The sequence below is a fragment of the Erythrolamprus reginae genome, chromosome 1 (genome assembly GCF_031021105.1).
Source record: "Erythrolamprus reginae isolate rEryReg1 chromosome 1, rEryReg1.hap1, whole genome shotgun sequence".
Lineage (NCBI taxonomy): Eukaryota > Metazoa > Chordata > Lepidosauria > Squamata > Dipsadidae > Erythrolamprus > Erythrolamprus reginae.
The window spans coordinates 365,228,736-365,250,240 of NC_091950.1; the positions used below are offsets into that span (position 1 = coordinate 365,228,736).

The following is a 21,505-nucleotide window of genomic DNA, read 5'->3' on the forward strand; positions in this document are numbered from 1 at the left end:
GTTGTACCTCATGATTCTTGACAAATGTGTATTTTCCTTTATGTACACTGAGAGCATATGCACCAAAGACAAATTCCTTGTGTGTCCAATCACACTTGGCCAATAAAGAATTCTATTCTATTCTATTCTATTTAAATCTTAAAACTACTAGACACTCATAAACCCAGAAAGAAACAAAGACAATACAAAATCTAGAGATTAATTACATAATGTTTAGTATGATATGAAAGCACCAAATTCAATTTCTAATCTCTTTTGTTCCTCCTTTATACTTTTCTCCAATACTTAGTTACTGGATTTAGAATTGTCTTAATTTTCAAAATTTACCAAATTTTAGATTTTCATTTTACTATTTATTATACATGTTAAGTGTTATCTACAATTAATCGCCTCGCAATGTAAATATTTTTAATGTGCTATTTTCAGTTATTTGTTGTTTCTCCTTCAATTGAAATAACTACAATACCAATTATTTATAAAAATTAATTTTTGGCCCTGTAATAATAATTCCTGCTTTAAAAAAAAACATCTTGTATTGCTACAGACATTTAAAGCCAATCGCAATTAATGATTTTCAAATATTCAAGTTCACATTGCCTTCGTGTGTCCCGAGATTCTCAACAGAATATGAAGTCACGTTACTTCTGAATAATCCTTGAGATTTTTTATGCTTTTGAGATTTTTTTTTTGAAAAAATAAAACATTAAAAAACACATCACTAATATGTGTTAGGTATATTAAAGCTTTTAATTAGTCTTTATAGAGCAATCAAGCAAGGTCATCTTCCTTCAAACGAAATATTCACTTCCTATTTAGGTGTCTTCCTTGATACCAGCAGATATTTGTGTTTCATTTGATGAGGATCAGAGGGTTTTTACCTGAATCAGACTTTTATAAATAAGGCAATGTTGGTTTATTTTTTGGAAAAAAAAGATTGTCCTCTGAAGGAGAATATAAAAAGTGTGATAATGCTGATGACAGACCTTCAAATGAAAACCCTTCGAGATTCCTCCGTTTCTCTCTCGCCTCTCTCTCTCTCTCTCCCATTTGCTGTACTGCAGCTGTGCCTCGCACAAATTCACATGAATGAAAATATTTAAGCGAGAAACCACCCCCTTAGCTTGTTTTCCATATGACTTTCCTGTAATTATTTTGTAATCTGTTCGCACAACAATATATAAAAACATCTGCAAAAACAGGTAATTAATGTGTCAAGCTAAACTAATGCATTTTTATGGTGGCCATGCTTCGTCAACTGTAATTATAACTCTTTTTAAGCAAATGATGATGTGTTTGTTGCAATGTGAAAGTGGTTATTTTAGATGCTCTGTTCGCCATTCCTGCAAACAGAATATTAAAAAAGAAAAGATGAAAAATAACTCTACTGCTACCAAGCAACACATATAGGCTTCTAGCCATTTTTAGTTATTTGCTGCTTCCGTTGCAAATCATCCTATATGGGATTTTTTTTTCTTTTTTAAAAAAGAATTTTCTTTTATTTGCATCAGCAGCTGAGTGGGTTTATATTTGCTGCAACTATGCTAGCATAACACTTGAATTCTCCCAGCGTGGAAAGGATAAATATAGGCTCCTAGCCTGGCACCTGAGCCAACTTCAAGTATGAAAAGGCCACACAATCTTCTCAGTGAGTATTGGTGAATATATGTGATGTTGATGAAAAAGTACTCTGAACATCTGGGACTAATTGCCATTTCTAAAAATATAAGGAGGGACGTATGAATTAAGCCAAAGTCATGTCTAGTCCAGAATGGACCCAACTAGGAGTATCTAAGAAATTTATAAAGAAATACAGAAAAGTTGTAATCCTCTTCCGTGTTTTTTTCCCCAGCAGCTGGTTTTCCAGGCTTTCTGCCTAGGATTCTAAAATCATAGTCATTAAGCCTAGTAGCCACTGTTAATCGGATCCTCCACGAATCTGTCCAATTCTCCTTTAAAACTGTGTAAATAAGTAACCATCACTTAGCATTAGCATTTAGGTTTATATACCACTTCACAGTGCTTTACAGCCCTCCCTAAGCGATTTACAGAGAGTAAACATATTGCCCCCAACAATCTGGGTCCTCATTTTACCCACCTTGGAAGGATAGAAGGCTGTGTCAACCTTGAGCCTACTGAGATTCGATCTGCCAAACTACTAGCAGCCAGTGATCAGCCAAAGTAGCTTGCAATACTGCACTCTAACCACTGCGCCACCAAGGCTCTGTCATCATGCCTGAAGTTAGCAAATACCAGCCTAACGGTTTCATGAAAAACAAAAAATTGAATTCATATCAGTTTTGAACCTCCCTCTGTCTTCTTTTACTTTGCGAATGTACTTCTCTTGTGGCTCAGAAGGGATTAATGAAGTTTGCTGTTTTTAAAAAATTATCTCTAGTTTAGCTTGTTGTCCAAACTGCAAACTATGTTCGACTGTAATTATGGTTAATCAAAATAAAACAAAGTCATAAACTCTTAAATGAAGTTGGCGTCTTTCCATTTATCCAAGTTAAGAGTTATATTGTTCCTCCAAGGTCAGACAACACAGCAAGCTGCAGTTAATCTGAAATGTAAAACAAAGGTTATGGATTTGTTTGGTTAGTTGCTGTGTTGAAGAAGGTAGGGAGACCACGCAAGGATAAAGCTTCTCTAGATTTGTTCTAGTGACTTTTACTACCGTGTTTCCCCTGTCTTATTTTTTTTTAACCCTGAAATAAGTGCCCTCGCCTTATTGTCATGCACTCAAAAGTCCAATTGGGCTTATTTGGGCTTATTATAAATGGATGTCTCATTTGGGTGGGAAACAAGGTATGGAGTAAACATTATTATCATTAAATAAATTATGAATAGTAACAAAATAATACCATTAATAAAAACGTTGTCTGTACCATCCACCAATGAAAAAGAAGGGGAACATTAAAATAAGACATACATCAAGTCTTAAAATCCCATTGTTTGTCTATAAAATACATTGCTTTTTAATCAAACAACTCAGCATACAAGAAGCATTACTGAAAATTAGTAGCAATGTGTAAAATTAGTTTCACTGTTTAACTATTTAGAGCAACTAAATAAAAACATAGAATAAAAAATTATGTCACTAAACCCCAAAATGATGGTACCATGTAACTGAATTTGTAAAGTGGAGCCAGCAAACTTTCTGAGGTCATGCTTATTAAAATCAGGCCTAAATTTGCCATTGGCAACAAAGGCAAGAGTGCATTGGTCTCACTGGGTGAGGGATTAAAATAATTTCTGGAGGAAACAAGGAATTAATTCACCTATTTGCATTTTATTTTAGCAAAACGTTGGGGGGGGGGATGTACCACCAAACATGCGCATTTTTGCTCCTAAAATTCAGCCACCCAAATGGAGAATATTTTGAAGGTTGCAAGATGGGGTTAAGTGGGGTTCTTGCAGGTGCAGATTGCCCACCCTGATATAGTGTGATACTCCTACAACTCAGAAAAATGATAACCTAGCACATGGACCTGCTCCTCATGTAACGAAGCTCAACAAATTTAGAGCAGTTCCACTTTTAGAGAAGCTAATGAATATCCATTATGATGACATTTTATCTGGCAATATAGCTTTAAGTTGTCAGACAGTATATGTCAACAATGCATTCTTGTCACATTCATACACTTGGTCCATAATATATTATTTATAGAGCCGCTTAAAAAATTTAAGAGATGTGTAAACCTAAATATGAAATGCTCACTTATTTAGAATTGTTAATATATATTTTACAACCACTGTCAATTTAATGCTTTGCACCTTCATTCTACCAATGGAACTTAAGAGATATTAATTTTTAAAATTATTATACAGCCAGCAAAAAAGTGACAAGACAATTGAAACCTAAATGAGGTTTTTTGTTTTTTTTGGTGTGTCTATGTCAAACGACTTTCCTCAGTAGGCTTCAAAGCCAATGGAAAATCGGAAAAACTGTTTGTTTTATCAGTGAAGGTCTCTGCTTGTTAATTTCACAGCAGAAGCTTCAGGGCTCAACAATGGCAAGTGGGACCAGGAGTCCTCAGTGCAGAAGTTCATTAACTCAGGAGGGACCAAAGTTAATTTGATCATCCATGTGTCAATGACATAATAAAGTGTTGGGGGTTGTTTTGTTCTCATCTGCAGATGACACAAAATATTTAACTTGCTTTTTTTATTTTATTGTGTTTTTACCTTACCTTTATACCACTCTAATCTAAAAGCCTTTGGGCCATGGACAAGATTATAATTTATGATATGATTTGTCAATAACAACATCATAATATAACATTATAAATTAAAAACTGGAAACAAATATTAGACAAACACCCACAATTCTTCACCAATGGCCAAATATCACTGAAATAAACATCTTTGTGCTTTTTGAAATGTCAAGACAATAACAGCAAAATATATCCCCATAAGGTAGAGACCACTACTGAAGAGACCGTTCCTCTGGTCAACATCATTGCTATGGGGACGGGACTTTGAGCAGGTCTTTTCTGTTTGGTAGGAATGGAAGGGCAGAATCATATTTAGCAAATTAATCCTTGATACAACCTGGCATCATGCCATATACTGTAGCAAATCCAGACAGCATATTAAAAAGCAGAGACACGATCTTGCCAACAAAAGGTCTGTATAGTTTTTCCAGTAATAATGTATGGCTCTGAGAGTTGGACCATAAGTAAGTCTGAGGGCCAAAGAATGGATGCTTTTGAATTGTGGTGCTGGAGAAGACTTTTGAGGGTCTCTTAGACTGCAAGAAGATCAAATGAGTCAATCCTAAAGAAAATCAATCATGACTGGGTTTTTTTAGGACAGCTACTGAAGCTGAAGCTCAAATACTGGCCATCTATTGAGAAGAAAATACTACAAAGAGAAGAGAAGAGTACAGAACAGAAAGAACAGAATAGAAGTTTATTGACTGGACACATAAGGAAAGATTGAAGGAGAAGGGGAAGGCAGAGGATAAGATGTTAGATAGTGTCATCAATATAATGTACATGAATTTGGGCAAAGTCCAGGAGAAAAGTGGACAGCAAGGGAGAGTGGCATGCTATGGTCCAAGGGATTGCGAAGAGTCAGACACGAATTAGCAATTGAACAACAACCGTGCTATATATAGCTTTATAGAAGATAACCAGAATGTTGAACAGGGCTCAGAAGTCAAGTAGAAACCAATGGTAGCTTTGACTTCTTTGACATTCTCTTTTAGAGACACATTCACTGTGACCAGTAATGTTTTGCTGCTACTATATTTTCCTCTCCCAAAACTAAGGTGTGTCTTATATTCCGGTGCGTCTTAGAACTAAGGAGGAATTTCCTGACAGTTAGAACAATTGATCCAAGGAACAGCTTGCCTCCAGAAGTTGTGAACGTTTTTGGTTGTTGGATAACCATTTGTCTGAAGTAGTGTAGGGGGTTGGACTAAAAGAACTCCAAAGACCCTTCCAACTCTGTTGTTGTTGTTGTTGTTGTTGTTGTTGTTATTGTTATGAATGAAAAAGGATTCCCGTTGCCCTTTGCATTCTGTTCTAGAAGCCCTTTCAACCCAGCTCAGACAAAATGGCCAAGAAACAGACTAGTGTAAGTGGAACTTGTTAAGACAACAAAGAGGAACCCAGCAGATGCCTGATCCTGGGAAACCAGCTTGAACAGGGAATGCACATTCAATACAAGGGACTACAGGAAAAATATCTGCATTGCACATTTCCTGGAAGATATTGCAATGCCTGATTTATTTATTTATTTTCATATCTGCAAAGCCTGTAGCTATTGATTTTTTAAAAATCAAAATGTATTTTAAAAAATAAAAATAAACCAATAACACCCATACAGAAAGTAATAGCAAGAAAATATCAACAGTGAAAATTATTCCATTGGAAAGAATTTTCAAAGTCTGCTTCTCGTCTCCTTTCCGACCCATCTATAAAAGTAGAGAAGGGATTGATGTGATGCGCAGTTCATTTGAGGACTCACTAGAAAGAATCAATTAACAAAAAGGGTATTCACTAAATCAGAAGGCAATAAATGGGCCTGGAGGGGTGAACCAACCTTAGGCTGCTCTTCATATTAATAAACTCCAGCATCAGTTTTACAGATGGTCTAGATCATGTCCTTCTCTACAACTGGTGTAGCAAATTTCAGCCAGTATCCATTAGGTTTTATAGCAATCTTCCCTATTCTGATGCCCTCTGGATGTCCTGAGATTTTAATCCCCAAAATTCTTAGACAGTGTGGCAAGCATTAAGGGGCAGATGACATCCAAATACATAGAAGGCATCAAATTGGTGACAGCTGATACAGGGCATCAGTTTGAAGGTGGTGTCCATGCATCTAGAAAAACATTCCATAAAAACACAGAGGCCTGAATCAGATTTGACGCCAAAAAATATTTTAGTTAATAACTTTGCGTACTGTACACCAGAATTTCATCTACCTGCTAGTCTAGTAGGGGGAATTTTGGAGGAGCAGGCATCACATTTCCCTCTTAATACCATGCTAAGGACTGTACTCCTGGTGAAATATTGAATTTAAGCTTAATTAAAATTAAATTATTTAAATACACATAATTACTCTCCACTTGGTTCTGGAAACAAAAAAAACAAACCCCAAAACACAACACTGCTGAAAATTTTGTCATTTTGCTGCCAAATCTGAGTGGAGCCAGGAAAGATACATGTGGCACGTACATGTAGCACATAGACTCTCCCACTCCTATTACAGAATTTTTAAAATAGAGGGCGATAAGTAGGCTAATGGAAGCAGCATAGATTCTGGGAACAAAAAAAACCTAGATTCTTTCATTAGCCTGAAGGATTACTGGGTGTCCTTGATTAAACCTTAACCTTGCTGTCAGCAAAAATCAAAAGTCCAGATGAACAGCTAGGCCTTTCCAAACCAACACTTTGATTTCTGAGCAGGGAGAACATCTCATAATTGGGGTGCTTTAGCCAAGAAATCCTGCTGTGTCTCCATATAATGCACTATTCCCAATGGGAGGGTGTAGATAGAGAATAATTCTTAACATTCTGACTTCTAAAGAAAAGGGTGTTTTGATATTGACATTTTAAGCAGCAAAAGTATTTTGAAAATAATCATCAAATTCTATTGCTAGAGGTACTGTATATACAAAAAATTCCCATCCATGTATCTTAATTAGATATTTTTTTCTTTGATTCCTTAAGGATAACTTCACGAATCTCCTAGGACTGTTCCTCTCTTTAAGGGTATTTATTTGTAAAATTTATTAATATCAATTTTGTGAAGGTTGAAGCATTTTTGGCAACCTTGGGAGCATTCTAAAGACATCTATATACTCAAGGTAGAAAACAAAACAAAGTTAGTTTGGAAATTATTTTTATCCATTATCCATTATAGCATGCGTAACTTTCTACTAAAATACAGAATAATAGATTTGGAAGGGATCTTGGAGATCTCCTAGTAATGCAAACCCTGCTCAGATAGGAAGCCCGATTCTATTTCAGATAAATGGCTGCCCAATCTCTTCTTAAATTCCTCCAATGGTGGAATACACACAACTTCTGGAGGCAAGCCATTGTACTGATTGATTGATCTCACTGAGAGGAAATTTCTTCTTAGTTCTAGGTTGGATTTCTCTTATTTATTTGTTAAATTTATTTGCTGTCTATCTCGCTGTGAGGCTATTATAGACAACTTTCTCTCTCTCTCTCTCTCTCCCTCTCACTCCCTCTCTCTCACTCCCTCTCTCTCTCTCTCTCTCTCACTCTCACTCTCACTCCCTCTCTCTCACTCCCTCTCTCTCTCTCTCTCTCTCACTCCCTCTCTCTCACTCCCTCTCTCTCTCTCTCTCACTCCCTCTCTCACTCCCTCTCTCTCTCTCTCCCTCTCCCTCTCACTCCCTCCCTCTCACTCCCTCTCTCTCACTCCCTCTCTCTCACTCCCTCTCTCTCACTCCCTCTCTCTCACTCCCTCTCTCACTCCCTCTCTCTCTCTCTCTCTCACTCTCTCTGTTAATCATCTATTTGTTACTTCTTGAGTTGCCTTCAGATGCTTTGGAAAATACATATTTAATATATTAAAAGAACATAATTAGTGAACAGAAATTAACAGAATTAACAGAAATTAATCAACCAATCCTACTTCTAACTTATTTTACTGACACAAATAGGCTCCTTTTTTCTAGAGTATCCCTAATGAGAAGAATTTGAGCGAAGAGGTTAGGACTCAGAAGCAGCTTCTCCGTCTCCAACCAAAGCTATGTACATATGAATTTATTTATTTATTTATTTATTTATTTATTTATTTATTTATTTATTAAATTTGTATGCCGCCCCTCTCCGTAGACTTGGGGCGGCTCACAGCAGTGATAGAAACAATGTACAATACAAATCTAATAATACGAAGTTAAAAACCCATAATTTAAAAAACACGCACACAACACACCATACATAAATTATATAAGCCTGGGGAAGATATTTCAATTCCCCCATGCCTGACAGCAGAGGTGGGTTTTGAGAAGTTTACGAAAGGCAAGGAAGTTTTTCATCCTGAAGTGACAGGCTGATCACTTTTCTTGGAGATGCTTTTGAGTGAAAAGGTGACAAGGGAGAGTAAGCAACATCTACAAAACACAGTTATGGTTTCCAAATAACTCAAAGTAAATTTCTGGAGTTCTAAGAGCCAGTTCTGGCAATATTCAGTTAGCTAACTTCATGACCAACATGCCCTCGTCGAAAGATTACAATTCAAGGAAATACCATATTTCTTTGCTTTTCTGTTTCTCTTGTTGGACTAGGTGCACATTTTGGTTGAAAAAAAATGTTATATACAGAGAGAGGAAAATAAAAAACACAGGACTCTATCAACGGGCAGCATTGTTATGTGATGAAGAAATTCTGATCACAGCTGGCCTCCTTTAATAAATGTGCATGCAACACATTTACTTTTGCCACAGATGTGCATTGTTTTGTTTCATCAAATCATTCCCCTTCATGAAAGTATTACTGTATCCATTCTTGTTTTTTCTTTTTTCTAATAAAATTTTATAACAAAATAAAATAAATAACCGAGTGATTTTACCTCATAACATTCCCAAATAAATTTGACATTTTTTACCAGAAACTCTATAAAGAACAGTCTTTAAAGAAAGGGCTGTTGAGGACATATTTATCGCCTGAATTTTTGGCTGCCACAAATATCCAATACATTCCTTACAAAAAAGCTATGGCTTTTGCAGGATGCTCTGCATTTTCTTTCAACATCTTTCAGTGCAAATTGTGTACTCTGGGGTGGAACTCCATTTCGCTACCCACTGCGTTCCCCCGCATCCGGGCAGCAGCCCACCCCTTGATACCACCATCACCAAAGACACGATCCAATTTTTAGCTAGTGTAGACCAAGAGTCACCAACCTTGGCAACTTTAAGCCTGGTGGACTTCAACTCCCAGATTTCCCCAGCCAACAAAGCTGAGTGGGGAATTCTGGAAGTTGAAGTCCCCCAGGCTTAAAGATGCCAAGGCTGATGTAGACGATACCAAGAAAAGTGAAACAACAACATTTGCGTTAAAATACCACAAATTGTAAAATAAAACAAGAAGAGAGAGGAGGGATTATCTATGTTCAGACAGAGATACCAGATAAAGTTTGAGATATACCTATTCTACATGCTTGATGCCACTATGTGGCAATAGCTTGTATTTGGGTCTTTAACACAAAATGAAAACCTATTTCTTTTTTAAAGACATGAGCACAGAATCCCATGTAAGGTTTGTGATTCCCAAATTAGGTTCAGCTGTAAAACAGAATCTTGGTTAGAAGTTAAAGGGAGAGACTGGAGAGAAGGCTTTAAAAAAGATCAAGGACAGAGGTTCCGGAAGATAGTTTTCTCACACGAAAAATCAACAAGAATGGAGAAAGTCATTTGAAGTCTCAGCCTTAACTTCCAGTTTTTAACACAATTTTGGGGGAAAGCTGAAATAAGAGAGTTACTGACTCAAAGTCACGGAGTGAGATTTCTCAGCTGACAGTGAACTTCCACCAAGGAATCTCCAAACCAAATACACACTATAACGAACATAGGATGTTAGCTCTCATTATTACTATTAAGGCAGTGTTATTAATTGTAATTATATTGCTACATAATGTTACAGAAAGCTAGAATGGCTTTGGTGCTAGAGTAGGACTGGAAAGGTTCTAGTACACCCTTAGGCATGGGAGCAAGCTGTGAAACCAAGTGGACCTTGGTCCAGCCATTTCCTCTTAGTTTAAACCAAAGCCAAGCTCTGATAAGCAACTGATAAACAAACCCTCCTCCACTGTTACATGGATTAATAGTTTCACTGCTAAACTAGATGAGTAGTGTCTTTATAAAGCAGGCCCTGAAATCATGCAGGACAAGCAAGTAAGAACATGATTATTAGTATAGAATAGTATTTCCTTAGGTATGAGGGTCGCCCAGAAAGTAATGCACCACATTTTTTTTCTTCAATAATTATTTATTGAACACAATGAAACTTACACACAAGAAAGAATTATGTTTCTTCTACACTGCCTATTTTTCCATGTAATCTCTGTCCCCTTCTATGGCCTTTCTCCAGCGAGACACAAGGGCGTGTATGCCCTGTCGGTACCACTCCTTGTTCTGGTCACAAAGCCATTTTATTAATTGGATTTCTATGCCGCCCCTCTCCGAAGACTCGGGGCGGCTATTTCTGCATTGTGCACTGTCTTCTAGTGGCCTCACCCTCTGTGCCCAGCGACTAACCATACTTCTGTCGACTGCAGATTCTCCTTGAACTGTACACAAATATTTGTAAATGTTCCCAACAGTTTCTTTCTCTGCAGTGAGAAATTCAATGACGACACGCTGATTGTAACATACATCACTTACAGATACTATTTTGAAACACTGCTGCAGCTACGCTGTCTGTCTGAAGAAACGCAAAATTTACACATGCACTCCTGACAATTCAAATAATTTATATCGAAAGTTTCGCATTTGTACCATTACTGTAGGCTGAGAAAAAAAATGTGGTGCATTACGTTCTGGGCGACCCTCGTAGTATCAACAAATCACTATACCATTACTGTACCCTTCCAGAATATGAAAAAATATTGGCTGTAAATCTCTCCTCTGAAATAATATTCCCTCAGATATTTCTATGATGTCTACCTTAACAGCCTTTAAAGAAATCATTAAAGCATCTTCTATAACTGTTATTACATTGGTTCATAACTTAGTTATGTAGTTGGATAGATCTTCCTTTCTCTTTCTGCTGGTGAAGGAGAGAGTTTGGTTACTTCTCTGATGCCATCTATTGGGTTTTATTGTTTGTAGCATTATTTTGAATATGTTAAGCTGGCCAGAAAATAAAGTAGGGTAGGGAAAGATGGTTGGTGAAATTAGGTAGGTAGGGAGGGAGGGAGGGAGGGAGGGAGATAGGCAGGCAGGCAGGCAGGCAGGCAGGCAGGCAGGCAGGCAGGCAGACAGACAGACAGACAGACAGACAGACAGACAGACAGACAGACAGATAGATAGATAAGGTAGGTAGGTAGGTAGGTAGATGGATAGACAGACAGACAGACAGACAGACAGACAGACAGACAGACAGACAGATATCCAGATTTGATAGTACATAAGTCTCAAATTTTATTTGTGAAAGTATATTAATTCAGCATTAGTTAGTGTAAAAGTCTAGTGCAGAAGATGAGAACTATTTTGGCACAATAATTTTGTTAAGAAACTTGGGACATCCAAAAACATTACCTTCTAGTTATCAATTCATATTCAGTGGAAAGGATTTTCTTATCCCCTAGAGAAAAATAGAAGACTTTGCCTTGAGCACCCCCCTGTGGGCTCAGATTAGAACTTCAAGGAAAGGTTCTTTACATTGTGTCATCATAAATCTTACTTTATATACTGGGAACAATGTAGCATCCCTATAGAACAGTGGTTCTGAACCTGAGGGCCGGGACTCCTTTGGGGGTCGAATGTCCATTTCACAGGGGTCACCTAAGATCATGGGAAAATACAAATTTCCCATGCTGTTAGGAACTAAAGCTTCTATTCTGGTGCCTTAGAAAATATTTTTACAATCCGACCAATCGGTGGGGGGGGAGGGTGTTGTCCCTCACTGCGAATCAGCTTAAAGCTATGTTGGGAGAATTGGTACTAGACTTATGGTTGGGGGTCACCACAACACGAGGAACTGTATTAAGGGGTCACGGCATTAGAAAGGTTGAGAATCACTGCACAAGAGGTTGTGTACTTCTCATTTTAAGCTTTATTATTTATTTATTTATTTATTTATTTATTCATTCATTCATTCATTCATTCAATTTTTACTTCTATTTCTGATCATTTGTACTGGAGATTTGTTCTTGATCATGTGAAATAATCATATGGGTTGCTCCCGGTTCGGCCCAATTCAGCAAACCAGTAGCAGTGGCAGAAGGCTCCATCCACCTATCTGGGATGTTTCTGCAGAGGGAAAGAAGCATTGCACGCAAGCGCACTCGCAAACCGGTGACAATCGGATTAAGAACCTACTTCTGTGGGCACACCCACACCCAGTTTAGCGAAGGGAAGGAAAGCCCATCACATGACACCACCATGACAATGTGAGTTTGAAAATGCCCGATGCCTTGTTCTATTGCATCCTGATCTTCAACCTGCTAAATATTATAAATAAGAAACCTCCTTTTAATGCATTAGATGGTTTGCTTACTTGCTTTCTTTTTTATTTCTGCATGATGACTTTTAGCTTGCAAGCCTGTAAGTAATTTATCATTTCTGTTCTTTATAAGCTTTTCTATTGAAAGAAAGAAAGAAAGAAAGAAAGAAAGAGAGGGACGGAGGGAGGGAGGGAGGGAGGGAGGAAGGAAAAGTGATCCAGAATGGCTTTTCTTTTTCCTTCAATAGCCAATTATTTAACTACAGTACAAACTTGCTGCATAGAGGATAAAGGTTTAACTCGATTAAAATAAGTGTTAAAACAAATGAGGCCATACCTTGAACTCCTTCTAAAAGCAGATCAACTCCTTTGCTATAAAAGCCAAATGCAGCTTCATAATCTTCCTCTTCCTCCTTCTTCAAGGCCAGCTTTATCAGTTCTCTAGCTTTGTCCACGTAATCTCTTCTGCCAAGCTTGGCCTTCAAGGCCCCAGTGAATAAACCCCGGCTCTCCCTTTCAATTTCAGATTTGCTCCATTCATGATCTAAAATGGCTGATGCCAATACTGGAGGTTCAGCAGCGCAGCCGGGACCAAGTGATGCACTGGGGGAGCCTTGGTTAGATGCCATTCCATCATCTAACTCAACAAGAGAATCTGCATCAATGGTCAAGGAAATCAAATCACTGTCAGTGGATAAACCTGTAGTGCAAGGAAAGAAAGGAATTAATCATTAGGTGGGTGGAGTCTCCCTTTGTCCTCTAAAGAAGCTTTACTAGCAAATCTTGATTTAGAAGGTGACTACAAGAAATATCCATGAAAGATATTAACTATGTTAGCCTCAGGTCACTGCCTCTAAAAAAGCTAGTGGTTTTTCTTTTACATGGTGATTAGGATAATAGATATGATATACTTTGAGCACTCAGTAAAGTATATCATAAACTCTAATGAAGAGTTTTGATGAAAATCATACAATTTATAACTTATTTTTGTTCAACCTAAATTATATAACCAATTACACTGGTGAGTAAAAACACAAGTACTCTGCCAGGTTAAACTAGTTGAGTATTTAATTCATACTATGGCTCAAGAAAAGCCCACTGGAGACCATCACTCAAATTGTCCAGCAATTAATTTTGAGAAACATATGACTAGTATGAGGTAGAGTGTACTATCATATACAGTGGTACCTCTACCTAAGAACGCTTCTACTTAAGAACCTTTCTAGATGAAAACTGGGTATTCAAGATTTTTTTGCCTCTTCTTAAGAACCATTTTCTACTTAAGAACCTGAGCCCGGAAAAATTTCCAAGGAAATTTGAGAGCGAAACGAAGGCCCAGCCAGTTTCCTGCCATTCCCCCTGGGTTTCTCTCTCTGGTGCAGTGTATGGGAGGCAGCCTCGCACCGGGCATATGGGAGGCGCGTGCTCCTCCTGGCTGCCTCAGAGTCCCTCTTTTTTTTTTTTAAGTCTTAAAGTTTTGGATTTTTTTGATTCCCCTCACCTTCTTCCTTCGGTAGAGACTGTCCTCCTCCTTTTCTTCTTCCTCCTCCTCCCACCCAAATTCCAAGCTTTTATTTCTTTCCTAATGGGTTTGCACACATTATTTGCTTTTACATTGATTCCTATGGGAAAAATTGATTCTACTTAAAAACTTTTCAACTTAAGAACCTGGTCACAGAAGGAATTAAGTTCTTAAGTAGAGGTACCACTGTATAGGCAACATGTCTTGCAATCAGTGACAATTTTCCTTGTCTGAATTTATTTAATTTTCTTCCAAATCATTCTAGGTCGGTGATTATTAAACATAGAAACAAAGAAGATTGACGGCAGAAAAAGACTCATCGTCCATCAAATTTGCCCGTATACTATTTCCTATATTTTATCTTATGGTGGATATATGTTTATCCCAAGCATGTTTAAATTCAGTTACTGAATAAAATCAGGGTTTTTTTTAAATTAAAATCAGTTTATTAATATAAAAAAAACCTTGGCATGCCACTTCTATAGGTCCATATGAGGAAATGTTGTTTTTTTCTGCCCCAAACCTTCTAACATTGGATTTATTTGGATGAATCCAAGTTCCAATTCAATGGGAAAGGAATAGATTCTTCTTTGTCCATTTCCATTATTGTTTATATTATGCAGAGTATACACTTGCTGATGAATCCTTTCTTTTTATGTTTCAGTGTAAATATCTATGAAGTTTCTCAATCATCCAGGTCATGGTTGTCCCAAAGGTGGTTTTCAAAAGGCAAATGGCCTTTTGGGGTGTTTTTTTCCCCCTTGAAAGCATTCCGGTTCTGATCCAAGAAGCTTCTTCAGTTCTTCAGAAGAACAGTTGCCTTTTGAACAGCACCTTTGGGACAAGTCTCAGTGCAATATTATCTCATAAAGGAATGATAGATTTGTTTTATTATTTCTGTCTGAACAATTAAAGCACAGTTGGTAGAAATATACTTTATATTAGCTGTCCAGGTTGTTTTGATGGTATTTCAGAGCGCTGAACCTACCATACCTCATATGTCTTCTTTAGTGTTTCCCCAAGAGATTTGGCTCCTAGGTTATTGAATAACACAATTTTCTCAAAATACATAGTGACATTTAATAGTCACCCATCTTTTATTTATTATTTATTTATTTTATTTATTAATCAGATTTGTATGCCGCCCCTCTCCGTAGACTCGGGGCGGCTAACAACAATAATAATACAATGTAAACAAATCTAATAATTAAGTTAATTTTAAAAACCCCAATTTAAGAAAACCAATCATACATACTGACATACCGGTCACAATTCAAAGTGTTGGTTATGACCTTTAAAGCCTTTCATGGCATTGGACCAGAATACCTCCGAGACCGCCTCCTGCCGCATGAATCCCAGCGACCGATTAGGTCCCACAGAGTGGGCCTTCTCCGGGTCCCGTCAACTAAACAATGTCGGTTGGCGGGCCCCAGGGGAAGAGCCTTCTCTGTGGCGGCCCCGACTCTCTGGAACCAACTCCCCCTGGAGATTAGAACTGCCCCTACTCTCCCTGCCTTCCGTAAAATTCTTAAAACCCACCTCTGTCGTCAGGCATGGGGGAACTGAAACATCTCCCCCGGGCATGTACAATTTATGTATGGTATATTTGTGTGTGTGCTTGTTAGTATATTGGGGTTCTTTTTAAACTTTTTAAAATATTTAAATTTATTTGGATTTGTTACGATTTGTTTATGCCTTGTTGTGAGCCGCCCCGAGTCCGCGGAGAGGGGCGGCATACAAATCTAAATAATAAATAAATAAATAAATAAATAAATAAATAAATAAATAAGTAAATAAATAAATAAATAAATAAATACCATGCATAAATTTTATAAGCCTAGGGGGAAGGGAAAGTCTCAATTCCCCCATGCCTGACGACAGAGGTGGGTTTTAAGGAGCTTACGAAAGGCAAGGAGGGTGGGGGCAACTCTGATATCTGGGGGGAGTTGGTTCCAAAGGGTCGGGGCCGCCACAGAGAAGGCTCTTCCCCTGGGCCCCGCCAAACAACATTGTTTAGTTGACGGGACCCGGAGGAGGCCAACTCTGTGAGACCTAACTGGTCGCTGGGATTCGTGCGGCAGAAGGCGGTCCCGGAGATATTCTGGTCCAGTGCCATGAAGGGCTTTATAGGTCAAGTAAACAAAATGCAATAAGGAGATGAATAACATTAAAATAGCCCCCATTTCTTGGAGATTTATAATCTTTATTCCTACATCTATTTGGAACACTTCGGCAAATATATCGATAGAATTCAGTCAAAAAGTCACTGAGGATTTGAATAAGATTCTGATTTATACACCAATTCAGATTCAATGGACAACTTATTTTATCACTGTAGACTAGAACTGATGTAAAATTGTAGTATTTCAAAAGTTCTCATACTGAAAAGTGTAAACCAGATGAGCATTATACAAAACTCAGATTGAAAGAACCAGTGAAGTGGCACAGCTTGAGGTTAAAGTCAAAATCTGGTAACCTTCTAGTTCATCTTACTTCTGCCAAAAAAATGAATTTGGTGATCCTAAGCTAGAGATGAGCAATAGTTTAACAGACAGGCCAATGTTTTGCACATAGAAAGGTTCAGATTATAGCAGCTTTCTCCCTCTCTCTCTTTCTGACATTAGAACAAATCAGGATGCATTATTTATGGCCTTTCATTGTCTGGTACCTCTCATCTATATTGCTACAGTTTGCTTTACATGGGCCTGCCCTTGAGGGCTATTCAGAAATTATTAGCCTGCGTGTTAATAAGTTCTGCCTTGTGTTCCCCATGTGATACCTTAATCCTGGAGTTGCCTTGATTGCCAATACGATCCAAATGCAATCCACTGTGTTGACGTTCCTTTAAAAACCCTATTTAGCTTAGAATCTGGTAATGTTAAAAAGTGTATGCTGTAAGCCCATTTTAAAGTAGCCAGTGCATAATGGGTAACCTCTTTTTTTCTAATTAAATAATGAATTAACCTAGCGCTGCTCAATTTTCTCCATTCTTTCTTACCTCCATATTCTGACTGGCTAAGTGTCACTTCATCCAGGACATCTCTCCGAGCTGTAGAAACAAAAAAATAAAATTAATTACGCATAGGTTTGAAATAGAACAGGCTCACTGCAGCCAGTAAATCCTAAAACATAATGAGAGGAGGGGCAACAGTTTGTTCGGTAACTTGACCAGCAGCTCATATTGAAAATGTACCACAAATCCCTAAGTGTTCAGATGCCTGACCTGTATTTTCCCTTGGTGTTCTTGTTTTCATCTGGTCTCTAGAAATTTTCCAATTTTACATTTATGTTCTAACGCATTTGTGAATTTTATACCTGAAAAATCTCATTTGGTGAATCCCACCTAAAGAGCACTTGGATGCTCTAGAAGTGCATCAAAAAGCCAATCATAAGGAGGATTTCATAGTTTACAATCAGAACATTATGCTTAAAATTATATATGGACGGTTATTTCTACAATAGGTGTTATTCCATCATGGTTTCTGCATAACAGAGAAAACCAAACCAGGAAAAATTTACCACTTGCACAATCAAGAAAATTAAAACTGAAATATAATGCTGCCATCTAGAGGAGATAAAGATTAAGAGACCATAAATTACCAAATCTAATTTAAATGTGACAGAAATGTTAAAGCATGACTGAAAAGTATTGACATATTTCACTCTTTTCTTCTTACAGAGTCTTTCTTTCTGCCCGCTGGTCACTTGGGGAAACAAATAAGAAACAATATATCAAAATAGTTAAAATTCCAATTTAGATTTAATCCTATTTTGGAGAAATAGGTGTCCATCCAGCATGCAACTCAAAAGCCAAGGAAATAATTGCACAATATTAGGATTGCTTCAGGATTGTTTCAATCTCAGCACACCATGCAGATCAAGTGAGCCAAACGTGCTATATAAAATTACTCAACTGCCTTTCCTAAAAGAAATTAGAGTTTTTAAAAATCTGGAACTAGATTACAAAAAGAAGAGAGAACCAACCTTCAGAACTGCAGGTAGATAAACTGTCTGTAAGAGAGTCCACCAGTGGTTCTGCAGGACCAATCAATTCAGATCCATCATGCACCTCTCCATCCTTAAAACAGACAGGTAGGTAGGTAAGTAAGTAGATAGATGATAGACAGACAGACAGACATAGACAGATGATAGATGAAGGATGGAGAGAGGGAGTGAAAGAGAGGAAGAGAAGGAGAGGGATTGAGAGAGAGAGATTGAAAGAAAGAGAGAGAGAGAGAGATTTCACTACGGATTAATGCAACTTTCACCAAGGGGAGAAAAGTTACAAGAAAAATAGCAATATGATATAAAACAGGGCTTTATGATCAAACTCGCAGCCTGTGGGCCAGATGCATCACATGCTGGCCCCGCCCAGTTTAGCAAAGAGGAAAAAATTCCTGATACGTCATGTGACGACACCATGACGACGTGAGTTTGACTCCCCTGATCTATAAGATTGTTCCCCAACTAGCCAGCGCACACACTACTGAGTATTCCAGAAGTTGAAATCCAGATTCCAAGTTGGTAAAGATTAGTTTTATATTCTTTCCAGATTCAATCTAAATATACAGTGGTACCTCTACTTAAGAACTTAATTTGTTCTGTGACCAGGTTTTTAAGTAGAAAAATTTGTAAGTAGAAGCATTTTCCCATAGGAATCAATGTAAAAACAAATAATGCATGCAAAACCATTAGGAAAGAAATAAAAGCAGACAGACTCTGAGGCGGCAAGGAGGAGCACGCGCCTCCCATACACCCGCCATGATGCTGCCTCCCATACACTGCGTCAGAGAGAGAAACCCAGGGAGGTGAGAGGGGAGAACCCCCCGCTCCTTTGACCGAAGGACGGCTGCTGCTGCTGCTATCTGCTTCCTCTTCCTTCCCATGCTGAAGGGCTCCCCTCTCCTCTCGCTTGCTTCCTTTGTAGCCAGCGCCTTTCCTTCCCTGTGGTGACTCCTCGGTTTGGCTGAAGCCGGGTTGATCCCGGGCCGGGGGGGAAGTGCCCCCTTTTGCCTTTCCGCGCCCAGGCACTCCGGGAGGCAACCTCATGCCGGGTGTAGGGAGTCACCACAGCGAAGTGGTTTATTCCCTCTCCAAAGAAAGGAAAACGCTCTGTTCGCTCTGGACTGCCAAAGCCTCCTTAAGCGCCACCAAAAGTCTCCTCTGGCAGCCCAGAAAAGCCCAAGATAGCCGGGATTAAAGGGGGAATGGCAGGAAACTGGCCGGGCCTTCGTGCCGCTCTCAAATTTCCTCGGAATTTTTTCTGGGCTCGGGTTCTTAAATAGAAAATGGTTCTTAAGAAGAGACAAAACAAAATTGAACACCCGGTTCTTATCTAGAAAAGTTCTTAACTAGAGGCATTCTTATGTAGAGGTACCACTGTACATTGAAAGAAAGAACAGTCAATAAATATCAAAAGTATTCCCAAATCAAATTAACTGATTTGCAACATCTTCCAGCTAACACATATTCCCATCCTAGAAAAATGATACTGAAGAGTACCATCTGTTTTGAACAAGGTATGAGTTTAAAACAGCAATATTAGCTTTTAAGATAAAATAGTTTTTTAAACCCGAGAGGCATTCTGGCTATACACAAAATTCCTCAAAGAGGCTTAGAACTTCCTCATTAAACAATCTGCATGGATACATCAAACAGTTCATAACTCACCAGATCCCCTTCCCCATCTGCTAGGAAAGAAAGAAAGCAGTCCTATCTTAAATTAACTTTCAACCGAGTGGGTTTTCTGAACTTCCGGAGGGTTTTTGGCACTCCAGGGCTTCATGAAGCTTCCCTGAACCCTCCTGAGTGCAAAAAACAGCACAATGGGCAAACCCGAAGTCCGTTTTTCCAAACTTCCGCTTTGTCTGTTTGGCCGTTTTTTCACATTTCAGGCTTCAGTGAGGCCTGTGTCCATGTACGGGGATGGGGGGGGGGATTGTGTGCATATGTGGGGGCAGTATGGGGGGATTGCACATGCATGGAGGGAGGAAGAGATGTGGGCATGGACAGGCATGCTAGCATACCCACACATCCTGTTTTGGTATGCAAACCAAAAAAAGTTTGCCATCACTGGTATGGAGAATGATTTGTAATAGTAACTTATCAGTTCAGCCTACTTTCATCATCCAGTAATAGTAGCTATCAATTTGCCCTAGTTACATCACTCTATTTATAAACAAGCATAATTTCTTTAGTAAGTGATTGCCTACGGGAGTATGAGAGAATGGAGATTTTACACATACAGTAGAACATCTACCTATGAACGCCTCTAGTTACGAACCTTTCTAAATAAGAACCGGGTGTTCAAGATTTTTTTTGCCTCTTCTCAACAACCATTTTCCACTTACAAACCTGAGCCTCCGAAACTGTAACCGGAAAAGGCGGGGAGAAGCCTCTGTGGAGCCTCTCTAGGAATCTACTGGGAGAAAACAGGGCCAGAAAAGGCGGGGAGAAGCTTCCATGGGGCCTCTCTAGGAATCTCCTGGGAGGAAGCAGGGCCGGAAAAGGCGGGGAGAAGCTTCCATGGGGCCTCTCTAGGAATCTCCTGGGAGGAAGCAGGGCTGGAGAAGGCGGGGAGAAGCCTCCATGGGGCCTCTCTAGGAATCTCCTGGGAGGAAGCAGGGCCCTCCACCCTCCCTGTGGTTTCCCCAATCGCACACATTATTTGCTTTTACATTCTATGGGAAAAAATGCTGCTTCTTACAAACTTTTCTACTTAAGGATCTGGTCATGGAACTAATTAAGTTTGTAAGTAAAGGTACCACTGTATTTTTTTCTTGTTTGTTTGTTTGTCTGTCTATCTGTTTGTTGGTATACTATAGAGCAGGTGTGTCAAACTCAAGGCCCAGGGATGAGAGCCAGCCCCCAGGGCACTTAGATCTGGCCCCCACAGCCACCCTGGTAACAGCGAAGAATCGGCCCATGGTGCTTCTGCCTGCAAAAATGGGCTCCCAAGCTCCATTTTTGACTGCCACAGCCTCCAGCAACCGTCTGCCAGTGAAAACAGAGCTTGGGAAGGCCATGTGAATTGGCAGAGCACTTGGGCCAGCACAACTGCCCCCAACAGGAATGACATTGAGATGGCCACGCCCATATTGGTTACACCACCCTGCCCCCTGAGTTCAAACACAACCCTTATATGGCCCTTAATGAAATCGAATTTGGCACCCCTCCTATAGAGAATCTGATTCAATCATAGACCAATCCTGAGAACCTATCATTTACAATGCTGTAGATGGGAAATTGAGATTTTGGGTAGCTGCCTTTTAGCAAATACATAGCGATTGCTTATGTTCTCCTGAGATTTATAGTAAGCTGCATTTGCACTAAT

General features: G+C 38.9%; 1 protein-coding gene across 4 annotated transcripts in view; it reads right to left on the bottom strand.

The window, feature by feature from the left end:
• RPS6KC1 (ribosomal protein S6 kinase C1) overlaps window positions 1–21,505 on the bottom strand; it is a 127,646-nt gene that overhangs the window by 73,451 nt on the left and 32,690 nt on the right. For all 4 annotated transcript variants that reach the window (XM_070734431.1, XM_070734432.1, XM_070734430.1 and 1 more), the window contains 3 exons: window positions 18,157–18,250; window positions 17,171–17,221; window positions 12,988–13,350 (listed from right to left, as the gene is read on the bottom strand). In XM_070734431.1, the coding sequence (XP_070590532.1) occupies window positions 12,988–13,350; window positions 17,171–17,221; window positions 18,157–18,250 (508 nt within the window). The remainder of the gene's footprint in view (window positions 1–12,987; window positions 13,351–17,170; window positions 17,222–18,156; window positions 18,251–21,505) is intronic.